The following is a 24210-nucleotide window of genomic DNA, read 5'->3' as shown; positions in this document are numbered from 1 at the left end:
TACAAGCATAACTGAATTTTTGTGCCAACTTCTGTGTTTGTTCAGCATTAGTATGGTAGACTGGAAATTCATTTGTAGCCTCAGGAAAAATAAAATTGAATCCTTTATTGAATTAAATGGAAGTAAAAAATAAAATTATTACAATGTCTCATGTGTTGTTTAATTAGATATTAAATTAAAATATTTTTTCTGCCCCCACACTTTTAATTTTCAATATGGTGCAGGATTTCTATTGAAAATACATCAGTATGTTGTAAAAGTAGTCAAGGGGAAAGCTGAAGGCTGGGTGTGTGGCAGTTTGGGGGTTTGGCATCCAGGAAAGTATGAGGAGGCAGTTTTGGGATTGTGGGTTTAGAATATTCTGAGATGATTCTGTCAAACTGATCAGGAATGAAATAGTTAACAAATGGCTTGTATACATTAAGGATTTTTGGCACTGGTCAGCAATCTCTAGGTAAGATGGGCTGCACTGGTGTAAAGTGACTCTTTACCAAAGTGTAAAGTGGGTGTATCCTTAATGTTGACGAGCCTAATGTTGACATTTAAATTGTTTCATTTTGGAACTAACAACCCATTCAGATACATGGGGCATGCATACTTCCCAGAGCTAGTTTTCAGACTCTTGTGCAGATTTAGGAAGACAACACTGCTCGTTTATTTCATTTGATGTTTACATTGACAGCTTCTTTGATGTGTGATTAATACAGTATTCAAATTCACAAAATAAGATACCACTCGCTGTGCAGATGTTCCCTGTCTGATCCTGTGTTGCCTGGTTCTCCAGGGAGCTTCACTATATCCATGGTCTCTGCTAGGCTCCTTGGGCTTGGCTCCTGTTTGATTGGGATCCAGACACCAGTCACAACTGGCACCAAAACAAGACCTCACTCACAGAAAATTGTGCTGACCTGTGACCCACTCTCTCCTTTTCACATGAGGAATGAAACAGTTAACAGTGTTGTCATTTAAATGGTCAGCAGGCACAGGAGTAAATGCCGAGATTGGTAGATTTTAAAGCCAGACAGTACATTGCAATCATCTGGTCTGACCTCCTGTATAACACAGGCCTTAAAATTTCCCTGAATTAATTCCTGTTTGAACTAGAGCATATCTTTTAGAAAAACATCCAATCTTGACTTAAATATTTTCGGTGATGGAGAATCTACCCCGACCCTTGGTAAGTAGTTCTAATGGTGAACTACCCTCACTGAATGGGTCAGTTCATTCTTCTCAGCGCTATTTTCTTGGTTCTTAAGTCGGACTCGTCTCTGCAGTGGTTACCCCAGGTGCACGTTTTTGAGATTCTTCATAACCATAACAGCTAGAGACTTACATTTGTTAAAATGGAAGCTGAGATTATGGAAAGCAAGATATCAGCACTTCTCTAAAGCTAGCCAAGGCATATGGTTAATCACTGCACCTAGCACGACTGGTGGTAAGGGGGCATGTTCAGTTAGCTTGCAGGCATGAGAGCAGGTACTAGGAGAAAGCACATGCTGCTACCTTTTGAAACAGCAGTAACATGCACTGTGTAGTGTGGTGCCTCCAAGTTTCACTGAGCTGTCTTGTCCTGTGTAGAGATCATGGCTCTGCAGATCCCCACTTACCTTTTAGTGTTGTGCTCCCCACTAGTGTGCCTCATATTGGTAGATTTTTGCCTGATGATGAGGTACCTAGATGAACTTCTTACTTGCTGAGCTGTACAACAGCACACTGAATGACCAGACTGAGGGATTATGGGTACGTTAATAAAATTTGGGCCAGAACAGTGACCCAGCATCAAAAATAAATCGCTGGACTTTGGGGGCATTTGTTCAATTCCTGTAATCCAATTATGGTCAGAAAGGGCAATTTGTTCCTAAAAGCAAGATCAGCAATTGACCGGGCTGGATTTTGCTGTCTGTTCAAGTCTGCAGTAACTCCACTGGAGTTGTCATAAGTCTATAATGTATGAATCCATCTACAGTTCAAGCATAATTCATGGTCTTAATATCAAATGGTTTTTATTGCTGAGAGAGTCACAGATGAAACAAAGGCCTTTAATTATGGAATAAATGAGTCCCAGCATTTAGTCACATTATTACAAGGATGGTGTTCTGCGTAGTATCTTGGATGGGTACCTACTTGGGGTGGCTAGCCCCACTCACAGCTTGCACCAGTATTTACGCTCTGTTTTGTGCACACTAGCTCAGTCAGAGCTAGCGCAGGTATGTCGCCTCATGCTGGAATGACATCTTGTGACATTCCTGGGGTCCTCAGGTTGTGAGGCACTTCACCACCCCCTGCCCTTGGTGTGAAGCAGTCTTGTCTGTGCCTTCTGTGGTTCAACTCCCTGAAACCACCAGGCTCTGGCAGCACAAGCCCTGACTTCCATGTCTCCACAGACCTCACCCTCTCTGTGCAGGCTAGTGATAGGCACACACCAACCCCCAAGTCCTTGGAGTGGTCCCTACTGTATGCAGCCCATGTCACGGGATGCTCAGAAATGACCAGGTAGGCTGTCCCTGGAGGAATAGTACACACACAGCTTGACTGGTACCACTCAGGGTCAGGTCCTTTATAACAGCATAACTCAAATATATTTATAGTTTATTATTAAGGATTAAGTTTTAAGAGCTAGTGAGTAAGGATAGTGAGTGGAAACAAAAAGGGTTACAGATATAACATAAAACACAATCCTTATCAGTGCTTATCTTTCCTGTTTAATAAAGTAGATTTCCCCCTAAGGGGTTAAATGTTTGTTTGATAGAGCTGCAGTTTGTCAGCCTTGAAAACAGGACACCTGGCAACTCTAGCCCATTGTGAAATAATACAATGCTTAATTTACATGTCAGTTGCTAGATGGACAAACACTCCTGGTCTGAGTGAAAACCTGTCTCTGCTGGTGACTCATATCTTGATACAGACACTCAGGATATATTTTCAGTACATATACACAACCCCTTAAATATCATCCCTACATACATCACACAATATTATTAACCAGCATGATCCTGGCTTTCATTTAAGATCTTACACAACACTCTTTATGAATAAATACTATGAAAGCAATATGTTAGCTGTAGTGAGTTTGTCAGGCCTGCTAGGAGTTGCTGTTACATGACAGTGAATCCCTTGCCAGCTGGGATTCAGGAGTTCTGAGGGTCACACGCCGCCAGCTCCAAGTGAAAATATACCCTAAAACTGCTTGCATTTAACACTTCAGACTTTACACACAGACACACACACCTTCTTAAATTCTAATGCATTGTCCACTTTTTTTAAAATGTGAAAATAAATTACATTTGTTTTTTGCCATTTGTTACACTTTATCAGGGATGTCATTTTAGATAGGCTTCTACGTGGTAGTCTCTATGGTATGTATTTGTACATCAGACTTGTCACAGAGAAAAAACATATGAAGGATTTGTGCATAGAAAACTTTATTTCTGGGTACAAGATTATAGTAAAGACTGCAGTATAGTAAAGATTTGTGAATGGGAATTCATTACTCATGCTTAAAAAGAAACACAGTCAATACATGCTTTGTTGGGTTGGGGCCTTGTAGTATCCAGCCTGATGTTCAAATTCCCACCTGCCTCTCCCCTAGCAACCAATTGGCTCAACATTAAATGTGTAATCTCCCTTCTTTCTTTCAGGCCAGCTGGGAGAATTCTTGCTTGCAGGGGGAGGAAGGGCTGAGGGAAGGGGAAATGTATTCAGAACTAGTATCTGTCTTTTACTGGGGCACTGACAGGAATAGTGGATGGAGGCTTCCTGTTAAACAGAGTGACCACTGATGTGTCCCCCGCAATGTGCAGTAAAGAGAGAAGAGATCGTTAAGGGGTGACTTGATCACAATGTATAAATATTTGTATGGGAAACAAATATTATAATGGAAGAGCCTTCTCCTTTGCAGACAAAGGTATAACACAATCCAGTGGCTGGAAGTTGAAGCTGGACAAATTCAAACAAGAAATAAGATGCACGTTTTTAACAGTGAGGGTCATTAATCAGTGGAACAATTAACCAAGGGTTGTGGTGGAGTCTTCATCACTAGACACTTTAAAATCAAGATTGGATGTTTTTCTGAAAGGTGTACTCAAGTTCAAATAGGAATGAATTCACCCAAGTCCTATGGCCTGTGTGATGCAGGTGATCAGATTAGATTATCACAGTGCTCACCTTTGTCTGTACAGTCTAGGAATTTGATTCCCTAAGGGTTCAAACTATTCCCCAGAGAACTTTCAGTTTGAGCCCACAGCAGCTGCTTTTGCGCACACTGTAGCAGTGGGATGTGCGCGGTAAACATCACCTCGACATTGCCATGAAGCTTGTCAAAACTCCTTGAATTATTTTTTAGCCAAAAAAAAGCCTTATCTCCCTGCCACAGAAATTTTTGTGAAAAACATTTGATAGTTGTTAAATATCTCACATGCTTTCACTGATACAACATTTGACGTGGCATCATTTCACACCATACTTTGCCATGGCATATTGCTTTAGGCCATAACAAAAAACTAACCCAGCAAAACATTCTTTGATCAAAGGATATCCTGTTTAGGCTATTGTAACCCTTTCTGGCATTATTCATTCTGAATAACCATTGTGAAATAGTTTGTTCCTTGCTCCTGTTTCTGCCTCTTCTCCCCCACCCCTTCTTTTCAACGTGGTGGATGTGAACAATTAAGCAGGCTCTATCCCTCATTTGGGGCCCAGTGCTGCCACCTGCACCCACAGAGAGTCATACCTTACTATAGGTTTCAGAGTAGCAGCCGTGTTAGTCTGTATCCATAAAAAGAAAAGGAGTACTTGTGGCACCTTAGAGACTAACAAATTTATTAGAGCATAAGCTTTCGTGAGCTTATTAAATTAAATAAATTTGTTAGTCTCTAAGGTGCCACAAGTACTCCATACCTTACTACGTAAGTAGTCCTGTTGATGGGACTGCTCACAGAGGGCAATGAGGCAGGCCCTGTGGAGCCCAGGTGACTGCTCAAACTACTCCTATAATGGTGTAAGCTATGTCATGCCCTTGCAGTACATTTTGTGGGCATAAGGCATGGGAATGGCTTCTGTTGCACCCCCCAAGGATGTAAAAGGGACAGATTTGGCATTACAACCCAGAGAGGCCTACAGCGATTCTAGAAGTTCTTGGGAAAGTCTGCCTTCACCTGTATTGTGAAGCTTTGAGCGGCCCTGTCTCCTCGGAGTGGCTGGGGATGCTCTAGCACTGTCCTTGGGCTCACCTCTCTTGTCCCAAAAGGATACTGAGGGTTAGCTGACCATTTGTCCTGTGTGAGCTGCCACATTCCTTCGTTGAATGCAGCTGGCAGGGCAAACTACTGTAGCTGTGGACGACACAGGTTAAAACACTTGGCATGTACATGCTACTAGCCGCTGCTGACCTAGGGTATGTTGACAGTGTCCATTTGCATACACCCATTGCTTTCTTTGGTGACTCCTCCTTCATTTGTATATTGCAGCATGCTATGTCAGACAGACCGTATGCAGGCTGCTCAGGGCTAGGTGCAGCCCCACATGATTCCCTCTAACTCAGAGGTAGCAAGTCAGGTGACTTACCAACTCACTACCATAAATGTCATGCTCCTGCAGAACCTAATGCACTGGCATAGGGTGGATGATGCGTTTGGTCAGAGTAGGGTACTAATCACCATGAGCAAGGGTGGCAAAACTGAGCTCTTAGTTAGAGCTCTGTGAATAACTGGTTGGGGGCTTTTTTGGTTTGCTGGCTGAACCAAAAAAATGGTCCTGGGTGAATTTGTTTTGGGTCACACAAGATGTTTTGGTTTTGAGTTTAATCTTTTTAAAATTATAGTAAAATTCAAAATTAATAGTAGTTTCTAATCGAAACATCAAAATGTTTCATTTTGAAAACACTGAAATGTTTTGATTCTTTCAAAAAAAAAACAACAACAAACTTTGGGGGTGCGGGTCTGGGTAGGTGACCAAACATTTTGGTGAATTCACACAATGTTTCAGTTAACCTAAATCTGTATTTTTGAGCAAAAAATGGTTTGGACAGACAACTTCACTCAGCTCTACTACTAGTGTGACTAGAGTAAAATACAATGTCCTATTGTTTTAATGAGGGGCTCTAACAAACTTTCCCCTTTAGTATTGTATAGCCGCATATAAATAGAGGTGTGCATGCCTGTAGAGAGGAGGGTTCTGAGACTGAGCGATCTGTTCACTTGTTATCCCACTTCAGCAAAAATACTTTCTAAAATCCATAACCAAAGAATGAGACAACATGATGTGGCAATTTAATTCTGTTACGTCTATTCTGCCTGAGAAGTGTATACTTTATTCCTGGAAACAAACAGAGCATATTACAGAGTAGTGTTCAATCTGTGTAATTTGAAATCTGGTGTTTATGTGAAAACATAATAAGGAAGTGATGATATCTTGCCCAAAAAGAGAGAAATATTTAAATACAGAGAGTGGAGCAATCTGGTGCACTCCAGTGCCAAAAAAGAAAAAAAGATCTTAATAATCCTATGATCAATGAAGATGATAAAACATTATCCAGGAACATGTAGCAAACTTCATCAGAATCAGGGAATTTCCCCACCCAAGGGATTTTTCACAAGGCCAGTGCATCACTGGTCCTTGAAAATGTATTTGTAAAATTGGTTTATACAGTACCAGGAAATCAGTTTTTAAATTACAGTAGAGTAGGCAAAAAGTACCTGATATTTTTTTACTTTTTATTGAGGGAAGTCAGTATTTCAGGGTGACTGACTTAGGAAAACACAATTAAAAATGAATGTCTGTTCCCTTACAGTCACAGGCATCAAACAGAAAAGCACTCATAATGCATAAAAGCACAACAGTATTTGTCATTTCCTATGCCGTGTGCTTGTGGCCTCTCCAATTGTTGCTCTTTCTTCTTAAAATGCAATTATATCTATGGAATCTTTTTTAAAAAATTCTTGCAAATAATTGGACAGTGCTTGTTGAGGATCATATTGAATGTAACCCTTTAAAATGTTTTCTTTTTTATATATTTTACTTTTGGTACAACTTCAGCTCTACAAGATTCATCGTGATGAGAAGTATGCAGGAGACAATTCACAGGCAGGTTAGAATATGATCATTTATCTACATACGCTTCTTCATTTAAAAAAAAATGAGGCCAGATTCTTCGCTAGTATAAATCAGCGTAGCTCCATTCTGTTCAGTCCAGTGGTGTTCCCCCATCAGAGAACCTGGCCCATGACTGACTGAGGCCAATTGGCAACGTACTGCTAAACAACGTGTATCACTTATAAACAAGTTTTGAGTAATAATCCCCACTTTTATATTACCTTTATTTTATGGCGTAGAGCACTTAGCTGGTGCTCAGAGTTAAAATACAACAGTTGTAGGTGTATTTAACAGTGGGTCAGATCTTTAGCTGGTATAAATTGGCATAGATCTACGGCCTGAACTGAAGGGTGCTATACTGATTTATGCCAATGGAGGATTTGGCCTAAAACCTTCCAAATTAGGACCATTTTAGGACAAGTTAGGCTGGAAGAAAAGCAAATGGGTCACTAAAACTTGTCTATGTATGGCTGACTCTCCTCTAAAGAGCCAGTTCTGGTGTATTCTTGGTGTTGTGAATGAGATGTTGTTGAATACAGGGCTGAAAGTTGGGAATTCCTGCTTTCTAATTCCTAATCCGACATTGGTTCCTTTGCTTGCATTTCTTAGGTTTCCTACCCCATGTCATGTTGTTTGGTTACAAGCCAAATTGTATTCATTTTAACTATTTTTCAACTTTCCTTTACATCATTTAAGGACAGTTAAAATTTAATCATGAATGAAATGGAAGATGCATTCATTATGCAAAGAGTCCTGTGGCACCTTATAGACTAACAGACGTATTGGAGCATAAGCTTTTGTGGGTGAATACCCACTTCGTCGGATGCATGTAGTGGAAGTTTCCAGAGGCAGGTATAAATATGCAAGCAAGAATCAGGCTAGGAATAACGAGGTTAGTTCAATCAGGGAGGATGAGGTCCTCTCCTAGCAGTTGAGGTGTGAACACCAAGGGAGGAGAAACTGCTTTTGTAGTTGGCTAGCCATTCACAGTCTTTGTTTAATCCTGAGCTGATGGTGTCAAATTTGCAAATGAACTGAAGCTCAGCAGTTTCTCTTTGAAGCAGTTACTTGTAATTTCCATGTAAGTAAGTTACATACATAAAAGGTTGTTACAAGGAGGAGGGAGAAGAATTGTTCTTGTTAACCTCTGAGGATAGGACAAGAAGCAATGGGCTTAAATTGCAGCAAGGGAGGTTTCGGTTGGACATTAGGAAAAACTTCCTAACTGTCAGGGTGGTTAAGCAGTAGAATAAATTGCCTAGGGAGATTGTGGAATCTTAATTGTTGGAGATTTTCAAGAGCAGGTAAAACAAACACCTGTCACGGATGGTCTAGATAATATTTTGTCCTACCTTGAGTGATGGGGACTGGACTAGAAGACCTCTTGAGGTCTCTTCCAGTCCTATGATTCTGATTTTGTACATCTAGTCTCCCTGCAGAAAGTCATTATGTTCAAGTTCTCAGCCAAAAGTTTGTCACAAAAGTTATTCAATGTATCCCAGTATCCCGGGGAAGTGGGAGAAGGAAATAAAGCTAAGACATTCACTTTTTCAGAAAACATGCACTATTATGTAATAAAAGTATTTTATCTGAGGAGGAAGAGGCACAAGATCAGTTTTTAGGGTTGTAAACATCTTTTATTGATCTAAATGATCTGCCATTTTAAACCAATAATAGCAGGTGGGTGAACAAACAGGTGGGGAGAAGGGATGATGGTATAGCTGCATGCACAGTTTGTAGGTGTAATAACCCAGTCAGCAGCAGTAATCACAACTAGTAGCAAGACAGAGGAGCTGGGATCTTGATCCCTCAGTGCAACTCAGTAAATTCAGGAGAGTGGCTTTCAAACTTTCACCACTGTGTGGAATAAGATAAAACCCTTGTTACCTTCTTGTACAGGAAATTTTGGGATTTTAAAGTAACCTTGGACCTCTAACGGGAAAAAGCTACTCTCAGGGCTTGTCTACACTAGATATGCTACAGCAGGAGAGCTGACACAGTGAAGACTCTACCTACGTCAACAGGAGAGTTTTCATAGATTCATAGATATTAAGGTCAGAAGGGACCATTATGATAATCTAGTCTGACCTCCTGCACAATGCAGGGCCACAGAATCTCACCCACCCACGCCTGCGATAAACCTCTCACATATGTCTGAGCTATTGAAGTCCTCAAATCATGGTTTAAAGACTTCAAGGAGCAGAGAATCCTCCAGCAAGTGACCCATGCCCATGCTACAGAGAAGGTGATAAACCTCCAGGGCCTCTTCCAATCTGCCCTGGAGGAAAATTCCTTCCCGACCCCAAATATGGCGATCAGCTGAACCCTGAGTATATGGGCAAGATTCACCAGCCAGATACCCAAGAAAGAATTCTCTGTAGTAACTCAGATCTCACCCCATCTAATATCCCATCACAGGCCATTGGGCCTATTTACCATGAATATCTTAAAAGATCAATTAATTGCCAAAATCATATTATCCCATCATACCATCTCCTCCATAAACTTATCAAGTTTAATCTTAAAGCCAGATAGGTCTTTTGCCCCCACTGCTTCCCTTGGAAGGCTATTCCAAAACTTCACTCCTCTGATGGTTAGTAACCTTCGTCTAATTTCAAGTCTAAACTTCCCAATGACCAGTTTATATCCATTTGTTCTTGTGTCCACATTGGTACTGAGCTTAAATAATTCCTCATCCTCTCCGGAATTTATCCCTCTGATATATTTATAGAGAGCAATCATATCTCCCCTCAACCTTCTTTTGGTTAGGCTAAACAAGCCAAGCTCCTTGAGTCTCCTTTCATAAGACAGGTTTTCCATTCCTCGGATCATCCTAGTAGCCCTTCTCCGTACCTGTTCCAGTTTGAATTCATCCTTCTTAAATATGGGAGACCAGAACTGCACACAGTATTCCAGGTGAGGTCTCACCAGTGCCTTGTATAACGGTACTAAAACCTCCTTATCTCTACTGAAAATATGTCGCCTAATGCATCCCAAGATCACATTAGCATTTTTCACGGCCATATCACATTGGCGGCTCATAGTCATCCTGTGATCAACCAGTACTCCAAGGTCCTTCTCCTCCTCCATTACTTCTAATTGATGCGTCCCTAGCTTATAACTAAAATTCTTGTTATTAATCCCTAAATGCATGACCTTACACTTCTCACTATTAAATTTCATCTTATTACTATTACTCCAGTTTACAAAGTCATCCAGATCTTCCTGTATGATATCCCTGTCTCTCTCTAAATTGGCAATACTTCTCAGCTTTATCATCCGCAAACTTTATTAGCACACTCCCACTTTTTGTGCCAAGGTCAGTAATAAAAAGATTAAATAAGATTAGTCCCAAAACCAGTCCCTGAGGAACTCCACTGGTAACCTCCCTCCAGCCTGACAGTTCACCTTTCAGTATGACCCGCTGTAGACTCCCTGTTAACCAATTCCATATCCACCTTTCAATTTTCATATTGATCCCCATCTTTTCCAATTTAACTAATAATTCCCCATGTGGCACAGTATCAAATACCTTACTGAAATCTAGGGTAAATTAGATCTGCTGCGTTTCCTTTGTCTAAAAAAATCTGTTACTTTCTCAAAGAAGGAGATCAGGTTGGTTTGACACGATCTACCTTTTTGTAAAACCATGTTGTATTTTGTCCCATTTACCATTGACCTCAATGTCCTTAACTACTTATTCCTTCAAAAAATTTTTCCAAGACCTTGCATACTACAGATGTCAAACTAACAGGCCTGTAGTTACCCGGATCACTTTTTTTCCCTTTCCTAAAAATAGGAACTGTGCTAGCAATTCTCCAATCATACGGTACAACCCCTGAGTTTACAGATTCATTAAAAATTCTTGCTAATGGGCTTGCAATTTCATGTGCCAATTCCTTTAATATTCTTGGATGAAGATTATCTGGGCCCCCCGATTTAGTCCCATTAAGCTGTACGAGTTTCACTTCTACCTCAGATATGGTAATATCTATCTCCATATCCTCATTCCCATTTGTCATGCTACCATTATCCCCAAGATCCTCATTAGCCTTCTTAAAGACTGAGGCAAAGTATTTGTTTAGATATTGGGCCATGCCTAGATTATCCTTAACCTCCACTCCATCTCAGTGTTTAGCGGTCCCACTTCTTCTTTCTTTGTTTTCTTCTTATTTATATGGCTATAGAACCTTTTACTATTGGTTTTAATTCCCTTTGCAAGGTCCAACTCTACTTGACTTTTAGCCAGTCTCACTTTATCCCTACATGTCCTGACCTCAATAAGGTAGCTTTCCTTGCTGATCCCTCCCATCTTCCACTCCCTGTATGCTTTCTGCTTTTTCTTAATTACCTCTCTGAGATGCTTGCTCATCCAGCTTGGTCTACAACTCCTGCCTATGAATTTTTTCCCCTTTCTTGAGATGCAGGCTTCCAATAGCTTCTGCAGCTTTGACTTAAAGTAATCCCAGGCCGCCTCTGCCTTTAGATCCATAAGTTCTTCAGTCCAATCCACTTCCCTAACTAATTTCCTTAATTTTTGAAAGTCAGCCTTTTGAAATCAAAAACCCTAGTCGCAGATTTATTTTTGTTAATCCTTCCATTCAGTTTGAACTGAATTAGCTCATGCTCACTTGAACCAAGGTTGTCCCCTACAAACATTTCTTCTATGAGGTCCTCACTACTCACCAAAACCAAACCTAAAATGGCATCCCCTCTAGTCGGTTCAGCAACTACTTGATGAAGGAATCCATCAGCTATTGCATCGAGGAAAATCTGAGCCCTATTATTATTACTAGCACTCATCCTCCAGTCTATATCTGGGAAGTTAAAGTCTCCCATGATAACACAGTTTCCATTAGTATTTACTTCATTAAAAACATTAAAGAGAGCTCTATGCATATCCAAATTAGATCCCGGCGGTCTATAGCACACCACAAGCACTATCCCAGGGGAGGCTCTAGTAGTTTTCTTCCCCCATGTGATTTTTGCCCAGATAGACTCTGTCTTATCCATTCCATCGCTTCTTATTTCTTTACAGTCTACCTCATCATTGATATACAGTGCCACTCCACCACCTTTACCTTTATTTCTGTCTTTCCTAAACAGCACGTACCCTTCAATACCGGTAGTCCAGTCATGACTACTATTCCACCATGTTTCTGTTATCCCTATAATATCTGGTTTCACTTCCTGCACCAGTAGCTCTAGTTCCTCCATTTTGTTACCTAGGCTCCTCGCATTGGTGTAGAAACATCTTAATTTTTGCTGTTTGGCCTCGCTCACATTCTGTACCCAATTAGGCACGGTCATTCTACAGCCAGTATGACCTATTAGACTGGTATCCACACTGCCCTTCCTCCTTATATACATTCTCCTACCCATGGCTGTATCCTTTCTTACTTTGTTTTCTTCCCTCTCAATGCTAAAATCCAGCGTGGAGATTACCTGGTCATCTCCCAACCATCTCCCCCAGATTCCTAGTTTAAAGCTCTCTTAATCAGTTGTGCCAGCCTCCATCCTAGAAGTCAATTTCCTTCCCTACTCAGATGAAGTCCATCCCGAGAGAACTGTCCTCTGTTCATGAACGCCTCCCAGTGGCCATACATCCCAAAGCCCTCCTTACACCACTGCCTACACCATCTGTTGATAGTCATAATCTTGTCACACCTTTGTTGCCCTTCTCTAGGAACAGGCAGAATCCCATTAAAGATCACCTGAGCCTCGATTTCCTTAAGCGTCTTCCCCAACCTAGCATAGTCTCCCTTGATACGTTCCAGCGAGAATCTACCGGTATCATTTGTTCCCACATGAAGGATAATTAGGGGATTCTTTCCCGCTCCCTTTAGGATCCTTTTCAACCTCAGGTCTACATCCCGTATCTTAGCACCTCGAAGACAGCACACCCTTCTATTCTCTGGAGCAGCTCTGGTTACAGGCCTGTCTATTCTTCTCAGTAAAGAGTCCCCGATCACGTAGACCTGCCTTTTCCTGGTGACTGTGCTATTCTCCAGTCTATCCCCTGTTCCCTCTGGCTGCAAGTTCTTTCTATTCCTAGTCTCCCTTGTAATCCTCTTCAACCCATCCTGTATCTTCCTGGGACTCGTATTTGGTGTAGTCTCCATTGATTCTTCCCCTTTTGCTAAAGGACTAGCTGCTCTTCTCTTCTTCCTCGCCCTTCCACCTTTAGTGACCACCTGCTGAGCCCCTTCTTCATTTTCCAACTCTGCAAACCGATTTTTGAGCTCTATTTCTCCTTCACTAGCGCGTCTTTTCCTCTGCCTGGTTCTCTTAGTCACATGCTTCCACTGTCCACTTTCCTCACCCAGCAGTCTCCCCTCAGAATTCTTCAGTCCTGCTTCTATCTGCAAGTCTGAGCTTTTCCCTTCAGCTGCCTCATGTCTTTGCTCCATAATCCACTCGACCCCCTTCTAAACTCAACCAGACTTTCCACCTGCATCTCCAATCCTCGGATCTTGTCCTCCGTCAGCTCTATTAGACGGCATTTCATGCAGACAAAACTCTTACCAGGTAGCCCCTCCAGGATCATGTACATACCGCAGCTTCCACATCCAGTCATCTTCATTGTGTCTTCCACTACATGGGTCATTCCCACTGCTGCCTCTGTATCTGTCATGGCCTTCTCACCTAAGTCCTGTTAGTCTGGGAAACACAAACCACACCAAAACACCACAACCCACAGCAAAAACAAACCCCAAACAAGCACCACAATACAAACTCCCCTTACAAACTCCCACTGAAACTCCCCTGTTTACAGCTCTGTTTGCTGGCTCCTGTGCCGCTGCAGCTGTCTGAGAGGTTCTCCTGTTGGTATAGGTAATCCACCTCCCGGGAGCAGTAGCTAGGTCAATGAAACAATGCTTTTATCAACCTCGTGCTCTCTATACCGGGGTGAGGTCATCTTAACTGTCACTCCGGAATGTAGATTTTTCACACCTCTGAGGGACATAGTTGGGTCGACCTAACTTTTTAGTGCCACTGAATCACAGCATCTAAAGAGTATTCCTAAAACAAACTTTTGATCAATTTTAGTCACTTTAAAATATTTACTATATTTATAGTTTACATTACTTTAAATTCTAAGACATTTTAGTAAAATCATATACCATTAAGCTTCAAACCAATAGTACTGTGTACATTATATATCTTTATACTGTTGTATGTTCACATTAAGTGCATACCTCCAGCATCACATGAAGTTAATAAATATCAATTTAATGATGGTCCTAATCCTTTAAATTATGATTATCCCTTCTGAACAGTTCTCTGTGATCTGTGAGTAACTGACACTTTAAATACTACAATGATGGGCATTTTAGAAATATGTATAGATAGATAGATGGAAATTATTTTACAATGTAAGGTAAATTGTGGCTATGTATCTGAAAAAAAAATCTAGAAGTTTACCAGGTTACCCTTTTGAGATTATCATGAAGCGTGTAACATGCATCTGTTTTATCTGACTATTTCCTGGTCTGATAGATGGGATTTTCTCTCTTGTCAATGTCAGGAATGGTGGTTTGGTTTGTAGCTAATTGCTTGTTTTTAATCACTGTAACTCTTTTTTAATATAAATACTCAACAAAATAAAAAAATGTCCAGCTCAGTTCCGTGTGGAGAGGCAGGACAGTCTTCTGGTTGAAGAACAGGACTGGGAGTCAGGAGACCAAGTAGCTTGTCTTTCATGTGCAGCAAATTCCTGGGTGATCTTGGCCAAGTTACTAAGGGCCAGATTTCAAAGGTATTTAGGCACCTAAAGAAGCAGATCGACACCTAGTGGGGTTTTCAAAACTGCATAAGAACCTAACTCCAATTGATTTCAATGGGTATTAGTTGACATGGGCCAGATTTTTAACAGTATTTAAACCGAACTCCCACTGATTTCAATTATTTTAAAAACCTAGCCCATGGGCAATTTTGAAAATCCCAGTAGGCAACTTTAGGTGCCTAAATATCTTTTAAAAATCTGGCCTTGATCTGTCTCTGCCTCCATTTATCTGTGTAATAGAGCTAGCAATATCTCCCTACCTCACAGGGGGCTGTGAACATAACGAGCTTTGGGATTTTAAGATGGAAGGGGCAGTAGAAGAGCAGTGTATTTATTATTGATGTCATTTTAAAGTTTTCATTTTATATTTCTAGAATCCCACTCCTTCAGATGCAAGAACAGGAGGAAAGAATCAATTGATGTCAAATCAATAACCTCTCGAAGCAGCGATGGTAAGAAAATAGAAATCCAAAAAGAATACAGTTAGAAATACAGAAAGCAAGTGACCTGAGCAATCAAAATACGGAGTTAAACAGGACAGCAGTAGCATTCTTCTGAGCTACCGATGGAGAGACGCACAAGTGACCTTTGACATTTCTTCCAACGTTTTTTGTTACCCATTTATGTTGAATTATGAGGTACTTCCCAAAACAGCAGAAGACACTAACTTTTCAGTATGATGCATGATCATGTACAGCCTGCATGAAGGTGAGGTGTGGCTGTGCCCAGGGGTAGGAGGGTTCTGGAAGAATGCATTTATGGAGTGCCAGCTCTGCCCCCTTTGAAAGGATGCAGCTTGTGCTCCTCCTATGCTTGTTCAGCTTCACAGGCCGATGCAGGAGGGGGTGGGGCCTTCAGCCCACAGGGGCCTTGTACTGCTACTGGCTAAGACTCACTCCTTATCCCATTTGTGGCTGGCCACTGTGATGGGATGTGAGCATGGTGATGCTAGAGGCTTCTTTCACCATTTCTGCTCATTTGCATGCACTCGCAAGCAATCATAGTTTGCAGAGATCTAAGAACCTGGTTTTGGTCCGGCAGAGTCTCAGGGTTCAGAGTGTGAAACAAATAAAAGGAGAGTTGAAAGAAAAGCTAGACTGAATTAAGGCTATTTTAATTCTGAAGGAGAGTGTCGATACAGGGATTTAATGTGGTTTTAACTAATCCATTTAAAATTTACAGCTTCAGTTAATTCAGATTAATTTTCCTGAGTATTCCCATGTAGACAAGCCCCTAATAGGCACCAGTATACTCATCTGAATCAGCTGCAGTGGTGGTGCTAGTGACAGCTAATAGCTTCCTGCTGGACCCTCGTGTGCAGGGGATTAAGCAACTTCAAACCCCTTTACTAGCTAAGGGCATATTTTGTTAGGTCATTCCCAATGACAGTCTCTATGTGCCAGTGACTCATAGGGCTCTTTCACTGAAATGCGTGTTCTGTGTTACGTGCAGTGTCAAAATCTAAATCTGTATGTTTTATGCAATGGCAGCGCCAAGCTTACAGAATCGTCGGTATTCATCAATGGCAAGAATCCACTCAATGACAATAGAAGCACCCATCACAAAGGTAAAAAAATGTTATCACTGACTGCTACTGTATGCCACAAACTCAGGATTTGGTACTATCTTTGCAGAAAAATATGTGGGTGTATTTACAACAAAGGGACTGTAGAAATTGTGCATCTCAATTTTATTTACTCTGTTACAAATATCCTCTTTGGGTCTCTCCTTCTAAATCATAGCCATAGAATAAAATATCTGTGTGGCCCCTGCTTTCTCTTCCTTTTATATTGAGAGCCATTTAGAAAATCATAGCTTTGTCTCCACAATCACAGTGTTTGAGTTCGGGCCTAGATTCTTTGTCTGGAGACCTGTATAGTCCCATAGTTTATCGGGTCTCAGTAGTCTTGAGGCATTACCACACATTAGCCTACCTATAAAATACCTTGGGCCCAGACACACAACTTCTAATAAGGATGCCTAGGCTAGGCATTCACACCTCTCTCTTCACTCAGGCTCCTGGTCCCCATAGCTCCTCAATAGGTTTCTCCTCACCTAATCTGCGTTTAAAGCACCAAAATAATAGAATGTAAGGGGAGGGAATTCAAATTCAGAAAATCTAGACTCTGGTTGTTTATATAACACACTTAGTATTTGGGGTGACCATAGGACTTCTACAAAGTGTGAAATAACACAGTATACTGACTGCTGTCACTGTAAATGTCGTGGGGATTAAGATTTTGTAATAATATGAAGGGAACAATGTTTTTTCTTTGAAGCAATCTGTTTTCACTCTTCCTTCCAACCCCCTCAGGTTATTAACATCATCAATACTGCCCAGGAGAACAGCCCTGTCACGGTAGCAGAGGCTTTGGACAGAGTTTTGGAAATTTTACGGACAACAGAACTTTACTCCCCTCAGCTAGGTACCAAAGATGAAGATCCTCACACAAGTAATCTTGTTGGAGGTCTGATGACTGTGAGTAGGAAAAGAAAATTTAAACAAACATCAACTAACTGATCTGACACAGTGGGTATCTTTCTTCCACCACTGGGGCAAGAGAATCCCTGCATCCACCTGACTGAGGGTTCGTCAGCTATAGTGCCTGTACCTTCAGGGGGAACAGGGACTACAATTCAGCTTTACCGACTTGCCTTGCATTTAGGCCACACCAGTGAAGTTGACCTGAGAGGCACCAGTAAGCATGAAGATTGTTACTATTGCTGTTTATCAGTCAGGTGGCTTGGAAACACTGCTACTCTTTTATGTGAATAATTCTTTAGTTCCATTGGAAACTACATATATTGATAACCTAATCGGTAGTATCCCAAGTTCCTGAAAGCTTTTAAGAAAAAGTTACCCGATCACTGCACTGCAATTGAACTGAAGAATTATTATACACCTGATGCAGTCAGTGACTATACAAAAGTTGTAAAACTGAACTTTGACCTGCTAAGGAGCCTTTTACCATGTCCAGACTGCCCTACACACCAAACCTGCATTGGATTTTCATAGTGGAATATCTCAAACCCTCTTCCTACAGATGCTGGTCTGGAGCCCCAGAATGGGTCGCTTGTGGAAACAGCATAACTGAAATGCAAAACAAGTGAAATTTGTGAATTTCAATTAAAAACATCATGCAACCGTCAATGAAAGGGGATGAGAGGAGGCCAATACATTGTTGATCAAATAAATACCCTTTCTGGAGACCTCCTACCAGTGGTATTCAATAGTCCGAGTGTCCCTGCTTTTAGACCTGTGTCATTAAAAAGGAAATCTTGCAGTAGCAGTTACCACTTTTATCAAACTTTTCAACTCCAAGAAAGTGGAGTTGGAGCTTCTAAGTCCCTTGCTAGTTACTTCTACCTCTGTACTGGAAGACTGAAAACAAGCATGCTGCTTGAGGCACTCCCTAAAACATGACCAATATTTTAGGTAGCCAGGGCTAGTTCCTATGGGGAAATGGTGTAAAGCATTCTTTATACTTGATAATGGTTTCCTACAACTTATAGAATCTTTATTTCAGGATGGCTTGAGAAGACTGTCAGGAAATGAGTATGTATTTTCTAAGAGTAAGTTTCCATGTTAAACTTTCTTTGCCTGTGTTGTGTTTCATTGGCCGCAAACATTGATTTAGAATTCCAAGCTAGTTTGCAGTTTGATTATTTGTCTTTGGAAGTGGTTTTCCCAGTAATCTGAGAGCAAGTGTTTGAGCAAGTGTCAGTCTGGTTCAAGTAGTCAACATCATGTATCTGAGAAATGTAGAAACCAGACTGGAAAAGAATTAAAATGAAAAATGTTAATTAAACAAATATGACCGTAAAAAGTCATCATTTGATTTGTTTGCTCTTCTTGATTTATGTCTAAACTTGTATAAAAGATACAGTACCTGAAGATATTTCTAAACTTGGTGTCTTCAGAAGGAATTAATTTCTAATAAGGATCCTGCAAATGAAATAAAAAAGTTTTAAAAATCCATAATTAATTTCATTCCAACATTTTCTTTTGACAGACATGAACCAAAGCCATAGTCACCTTTCAGTGCCAATTACCATCAACGATGTACCACCTTGTATTGCACAGTTACTTGATAATGAAGAAAGCTGGGACTTTAATATTTTTGAATTGGAGGCTGTTACAAATAAAAGGTATGTGACTGCTTTCTGTACATACCCATAAATGAAGCTGTCAAGTGAGCTATGGCACAAAGGAACCCTGTGTGTTTCACTATGTATTTTGCCATAGCTCTTTCAGAGAGACCCTCCCTTGTTGTGTGTGTTGTCACTGTACTACTTTGCAAACAGGTCAGTATGCTGTTTTCAGAAATCAAGTGCAGCTGGCCAGAAAGAGTCAGTGGCCATGCTAAGTGTACAGCCACCTCACCCTGTCAGTCTCCTCTTCATCTCAACACCCATAGGCCTACAGGATTCTTTCCTCATCAATTGATCTTGTCTCCTACCTGCTCCAACTCCCTCTCCAACCAGACATTCTGTTCGGAATACTCTGCTGCCTTTACCTTCTAGATGTCCCCACAGAATCCTTTTTTCCCAATTGCTCCACAAGGGATGTTGAGGTGTATTTTGTATCTGAAGGCTGCTCATGGTCATGCAGGAAACAGCAAACCCCCATTAGAGGAGGTGCTGGGACAGGTCTGTGTTGGGGGTTTAAAAAAAATAGGTGGAGGGGAGCAAATAGTACTGGGCCCAATAGATTTTAAGGCCAGAGGGAACTATTGGATCATCTAGTCTGTATAATACAGACCGTACAGTTTTACCCAGCTAGCCCTCTACTGAGCCTAGGGTGACCAGATGTCCCAATTTTTATAGGGACAGTCCTGATTTTTGAGTCTTTTTCTTATATAGGCTCCTATTACCCCCCAACCCCATCCCGATTTTTCACACTTGCTGTCTGGTCACCCTAACTGAGCCGAATTGTGTTTCACTCAAGGATGCCTTCCAGAAAGGCATGTTGTATTAACTTGGATGGAATAAATGGGCCCAGAGAGTAAAAGGTGTTAACATGACCCTGACACTGTACAATACTAAACAGTTAAACATAGCTCAGGTTTCAAGGTCAGAGCCTGAGCCTGCTTAATCCCATGTGAGTGTTAAACACCATTAAACAGCTTTTTAACCTTTCATTACAGAAAAAGAAGGAAAAAACTGTTAGAGCATTTCAAATGTAAATTATTATGCAGGTCTTTCATTTTAACACATCCCTGATTCCCATTCCCTGAGCTGTACAGAGTTTTTAGAAGGAAACACATCCCCCATCTGGCAGTGTCTTAGGTGGTGTTAAAGATGGTAATAACTGTCCTTTTCTGGGAGAAAAGGAGAAAGTTAGTGGAGACGAGCTGCTGTTGTAGTCTGATCCTGTTTCCTAGAAGATAAAACGAGACAAAAACACATAAGAGGGAAAAGAACAGCACAGAAAGAAAATGTAGCTTCTATCTCTGGTGCTGACTGTCACTTGCAGCATTGCTGCTGGGGAACCGCACATGGTCTTATCAGCCGCTGGCAAACTGGTAGCGGTGTTGGGCTGTTTAGAACATTGCTTTTAGCTGCCTCTCTGGTCACAGGCTTACAGCAGTGTCGCAAAATATACAGTCTTGGCCAGCTAAGCCAGACTCTCTTATTAAGCAGAAGGCAAAAGGAGAGGGATAGGAAAGAAGAAAAAAGGTGCGAAGAAAAAAGACACCATGCGAGGGAGAGGGGGAGGGGGAGGGGGCAGGAATCAAAGTCTCACACCCCAAATGGTGTTCAGGGTCTAGCCACTGGGTCGTTAGATCCTGAACAGCATGTCCTTGGCTCCTTCTCTCTGGCCTGGGCTGGGCTGGTCAGGTCAGGTCATTTCTTAAGATCAGGATGACAAAGGCCCTGTGGTGTCACCATAGGTCTCGGGAGATAGTGAGGGTGCCAGCCCTGATGGTGAAGCTCCTGCCTTCCTGTACTTCTGCCTCCCAGACAGCCAGCTATTTGTATTTTAAGGACCCCAAAAGGAAGTGATGGGTGAAATAGCCCTTGTCCACCAGTTCGGCCTGATTTCCAACACCATGTTTGGTCCATTGGTTTCTGGTTCCACACTTCTCTTGTTCACGAGACATAATTCAGCAGAGTCCTTGAGTTATATCAGTCTGTCTCCTTTTCATTCCTTTTCTCATCAACGTTTATTGTTATAAACTATTGTGACATTCTGTAAAATTTTATCCACATTCCCACAGTTAGGCTCATGCTTTGGGTAGGTAGGTGAGGCCCCAATTATTGCAATAGGCATACAGTCTTGATTTGAAAACATTAAGAGATGAAGAATCCACTGTTTCCCTTGGTAGTTTGTTCCAGTGGTTAATCAACCTCACTGTGAAAAGTGTGTGCTTTATTTCTAATTTGTGTTTGCCAGACTTTAATATCTCATAATTGGTTCCTGCTATGCCTTTATCCACTAGATTAAAGAGACTTATAATTGGTCCTGCATCAATACAGTAATTCAGAAGCTGAGCAGTGTATGGAATTCCCATGCTTCTCTCCCCAAAAGTCCTGTCCCCCAAAGCAGGCACAATTTATGCATTGGATATCTCATCAGTGTGGGCCATCGTCTCTATAGGGAAGGAGTGGCTTTAGGCTCCAAGCTATTCAGAGTGATGTTGATAAACAGTATTGCCACCCTCAGGCATTTTAAAACCATGAGTCAGATTCCCAAAAATAATGAGATTTAAAAAAAAAACACCCAATAGCAGGGTTCTTTTTATTTGTCACTGGGTTTTGAGCTGTTAGGATATACTTGGGTCATGTTTTCAAGTTTTTTTTTCCAAAGACCATAAGGATTAGACTTTATATATATATATATATATATATAAAGTCTAATCCTTATAATATATATATTAAATGAAAGCTGAGGTTGTCAGATAATCAGAGGACATCAGGGGCTGGAGTTTTAAGAAAAACACCAAATACCTTGAGACTCCCAATAAAATCGTAAGAGTTGGCAACACTGTTTGCTCTGTGATGCTTTCCATAGCAGATTAAATTAAGTCTGAAAGCGTGGCAGAATGGGTAGTAAACTAACTGCTGGTGGACCAGAGCCTTAAAGAATCATCATCATGTGATAAACTAAATGGTGTCTTTTTACACTTGTTTTTTAAAAAATGGAAGGTGCCGAACAGGAGACATGATGCACAATAGAAATTGTTAATTTGTTTGCACGCATGTGTGTTTTTTCTACTTTGCTACATTTCAATGATCCTTGTCTCCTTACTTGTTTTCCAGGCCATTAGTTTATTTGGGTTTAAAAGTTTTTGCCCGGTTTGGGGTCTGTGAATTTTTAAACTGTTCAGAAGCAACACTACGAGCCTGGTTCCAAGTGATTGAAGCCAACTACCACTCCACCAACTCGTACCACAACTCCACACATGCAGCAGATGTTTTACACGCTACTGCGTTTTTTCTCGGAAAGGAGAGAGTTAAGGTAGAACTTCCATTGTGAATTCTTTACTTTGACCCTTGAATAAACACACTTTAGGACTAATCAGATTATTTGTTCATTAACAGATGTGTCCATGACAGCCTGTTGTTACAAATAACATATTTGTTACTTGACAGTCACACAGTAGAGCTGGGCATCTTTGCAACCAGTAGATAATGCTCCTAACTTCCTATGTCTGCTCTAGCCTTTGCACCTGCAGTCTTTGCTGAGGCAAGTAATTTCTCTGAAGTCCATAGGACTATTAACGTGAGTAAGGAAATTAAACAAATAGCCGTTGCAGGATCACACCCTTCATTACTGTGCAATGCAGGAATGCTGAAACCTCTTTTCCCTTTTGTAATCTCTTGAAAATTTTGCCTGGGGGGGGTGTGAAGAGATATACACGATAAACCTAGGTGAATACAGAGAGAATACTGATCAGGAGTGGTAATGGCATTATTTTTTCTCCAGGGTTATTTTAGGAAATTGAATGCTATGAGGCTTCTAGTTAGAATGACCTTGCCCATCCCTTGCTTCTAGAAACATTTCTTTATTCACAGAAATGTAGCTGAAGCAATTATAAAACAATCTGTGTTTACCCTTTGAAAAATGGCATCTTCAGCCATTTTTCTAGCAAAAGGAGAAAGTTAGTATTTGGTTATCTGGTTTCCTTACCCCAAAATATGTTGTAGTCATATGGTCAAAATCAACTGTAAGACAGATGCAGAAATTAAAATTTTAAATGAGATTTCTACATCTCAATTTACTTAAGTCAATGGCAGAAATATATTTAATTCTTTGATGAAAATTGTAGAACATGAGTATTTTGGTCTGTACACAGTGCTTTGCAAAACACAAAATAGAAATCCTGCTGCATGGTGGTAACCATTGCAGACACACACTACGTGGCACAACAGCTCCAACAGAAGAAGGTGCAGAGAGATCACTGGGATGAAGACACAATAAGAAAGCTTCATAGAAGAAGTGGTTTTGAGATGGAGAAAGGTTACTCTTGGCATTCAGTGAGTGGGAAGCTCACGCATGGAGAGAAGGCCTCTGTTCTGAAGAGCTTACATTTGAACTCCGATATTTACCTAGTGATATTTTAAAGATTGAATTGTGATTACTTACTACGTGATAAATAATGGTAGTTTTACTCTTTCTTGCAGGGAAACCTTGACCATTTAGATGAGGTGGCTGCATTAATAGCTGCCACAGTTCATGACGTGGATCACCCAGGACGGACCAACTCTTTCCTGTGCAATGCAGGAAGTGAATTAGCTGTACTTTATAATGATACTGCTGTATTGGAAAGCCACCATACAGCACTGGCATTCCAGCTCACAGCTAAAGACAACAAATGCAACATTTTCAAGAATATTGATAGGTTAGCTTGCTGTGTTTATTTTATTCCTTTTGGACACTGAAGGTGCCACTTTTGCTTAATATAGAAAATTCGCACAAAAGCCTTTATCACTTCTAGAACTATACAATAGACCATTTTAAAAAAAATTTCTTTCTTCCCCATGTCAGCATTCCAAATGATATGTTTGGAAATGTAAAGATGTTACATATTATTTTGTGGAATATGGTTTTACTTAAAAAACCAATTGACTCGAACTCCAGGTGAACGGGAGGGGTTGCGGAAGTATATTGTTACTATCCCTGGAATACTGAATTCTGTGTATTGATTACTCTAGCATGTGAACCTAACTTTCATTATTTAAAAAGATTTCTATGAGTGCCCTGGTGACTTCCTGTTCCTGCTTATTTCAGACAGATCCTTTACCACATCCCTTTTGAGGTTATGGCATCTTACGAGTGACTTGTAATTGTACTGATTTAGTTTTAAGTTATGTAAAATGGCCACAGGCCA

The 24210-nt window shown here is 40.9% G+C and overlaps 1 protein-coding gene across 3 annotated transcripts in view; it reads left to right on the top strand.

Annotated features, from left to right (window-relative positions):
• Positions 1 to 24210, top strand: part of PDE8B (phosphodiesterase 8B) — a 157748-nt gene that overhangs the window by 117691 nt on the left and 15847 nt on the right. For all 3 annotated transcript variants that reach the window (XM_074952686.1, XM_074952687.1, XM_074952688.1), the window contains exons 11-18: positions 7033 to 7084; positions 15250 to 15327; positions 16366 to 16442; positions 17190 to 17354; positions 18403 to 18448; positions 18889 to 19024; positions 22139 to 22337; positions 23504 to 23721. In XM_074952686.1, coding sequence (XP_074808787.1) covers positions 7033 to 7084; positions 15250 to 15327; positions 16366 to 16442; positions 17190 to 17354; positions 18403 to 18448; positions 18889 to 19024; positions 22139 to 22337; positions 23504 to 23721 — 971 coding nt within the window. The remainder of the gene's footprint in view (positions 1 to 7032; positions 7085 to 15249; positions 15328 to 16365; positions 16443 to 17189; positions 17355 to 18402; positions 18449 to 18888; positions 19025 to 22138; positions 22338 to 23503; positions 23722 to 24210) is intronic.

Source organism: Natator depressus, chromosome 5 (assembly GCF_965152275.1).
Source record: "Natator depressus isolate rNatDep1 chromosome 5, rNatDep2.hap1, whole genome shotgun sequence".
Taxonomy (NCBI): domain Eukaryota; kingdom Metazoa; phylum Chordata; order Testudines; family Cheloniidae; genus Natator; species Natator depressus.
The sequence above is the reverse complement of the archived record's forward strand: the minus strand, read 5'-3'. Positions and strand labels throughout refer to the sequence as shown.